The sequence below is a fragment of the Cynoglossus semilaevis genome, unplaced genomic scaffold (assembly GCF_000523025.1).
Source record: "Cynoglossus semilaevis isolate Cse_v1.0 unplaced genomic scaffold, Cse_v1.0 C19185616, whole genome shotgun sequence".
NCBI classification, from domain to species: domain Eukaryota; kingdom Metazoa; phylum Chordata; class Actinopteri; order Pleuronectiformes; family Cynoglossidae; genus Cynoglossus; species Cynoglossus semilaevis.
Genome location: NW_007585849.1, coordinates 1 through 1,315, shown reverse-complemented (window position 1 = coordinate 1,315; position 1,315 = coordinate 1). Strand labels below are relative to the sequence as shown.

General features: G+C 45.7%; 1 protein-coding gene across 1 annotated transcript; it reads right to left on the bottom strand.

The window, feature by feature from the left end:
- Positions 1–59: 59 nt before the first annotated feature.
- Positions 60–803, bottom strand: LOC103399146 (protein FAM189B-like). The gene is made up of 4 exons (XM_008337881.2): positions 795–803; positions 598–705; positions 393–509; positions 60–293 (listed from the first exon to the last, which is right to left on the bottom strand). Exons 1-4 carry the CDS (start codon positions 801–803, stop codon positions 120–122), a joined length of 408 nt encoding a protein of 135 aa, XP_008336103.2. The 3' UTR covers positions 60–119.
- Positions 804–1,315: the final 512 nt, after the last annotated feature.

The following is a 1,315-nucleotide window of genomic DNA, read 5'->3' as shown; positions in this document are numbered from 1 at the left end:
GTATCGTATTCATGAATGCATCTTATTTTTCTTTTCTTTTTGTTTGCCATCATTACTTCATCTGTACCCTTTATATAATACTCGACACTAAAGTATTTAGCCCAAGTACACAGACAGCCCTAAGTACCAAAGAGCATCTGACTTCGTTTCCTCTCAAACGTAAAGTGTACCGTGTCTGTCCTCACCAGGTGGACCAGGTCCAGAGAGAATATATGAATACTGCAGGTCACCGTGGACAGCGTACAGATGATGGTGGACAGGATGCTGAGACCACAGGCACTGAACAAAAGGTCCTGGGGAGACAAAGTCAAAACCCAACGAAACCATACAGTTACGGTCTGACGGCAGATTTAACACACGTTCACTTTCTTTGACCGTCGCCTCCTCCTTACCTTCAGTTGATGCCTGACCGAGTGGCAGTCAGCATTCAGGTACAGGACCAGGGTGTCCTCCTCAGTGATGGAGCAGGAGTGGTTGGGCACACAGCACACGCACAGACCGCTCTCCACCTGCACACATTTGTGAAGCAGTGACTGAAAACACACCCACCTGCGACACCTGTAACGCAGCAGACGCGACTGGTCCGAGGTTGTCTACCTGGCAGGTCAGCATGGACTTCACCATCTGTGCGTTCTGACAGGAGAGCATCGAGCCGGCCAGACTGAGGATGACGCAAACCGCAGACAGCAGCATGAAGAGCGACACCTGTGGACGGGTTCCCGCTCACTGTTAATGTGGCTCAGAATGCTAATGCTAACACGCAGACAGCATGGTTACATTTTGTTGCTCTTTACCTGTGACATGATGTGATGAGGTTGAAGTCAGAAAGTTTGCCCACGCCTGATTTAGTACTAGCTTCAACTCTATGAACTTTCAGGAATTACTTAATCCTTGGCATAGATTCTAAAACCATGATGATGCAATAGGCTTTAACAGACACTTTGCAGTTCCAGCAGAACTGTCGGCCGCACATTTAAAATGCCATTCTGCTGTTTCACCAAATCACAAAAATGCCCCCTTTTTATTCTGTTGAGTTATTGTGACTTTGGATGTCATTTATTCCCAGCAAATGTATTAAAGAAAGCAGCTTCAGCTGACTTGAGATCAGTTAAGTTGAGAGTAGTCAATGATGTGGGTAGAGACAGCGTTTAAGAAGAGATGTATATGGTCAGCAGCAATACTCAGGGAGGCTTTTTAAACCTTTTAAACAAGGGACAGTGAATAAATTACCAACTGTTGTTTACCTCACCGTCAGAACCTGTCGTTCAAGGATTGCGGCAAAAATCAAGACTGTTGGGAACAGGATTTTTTTTTT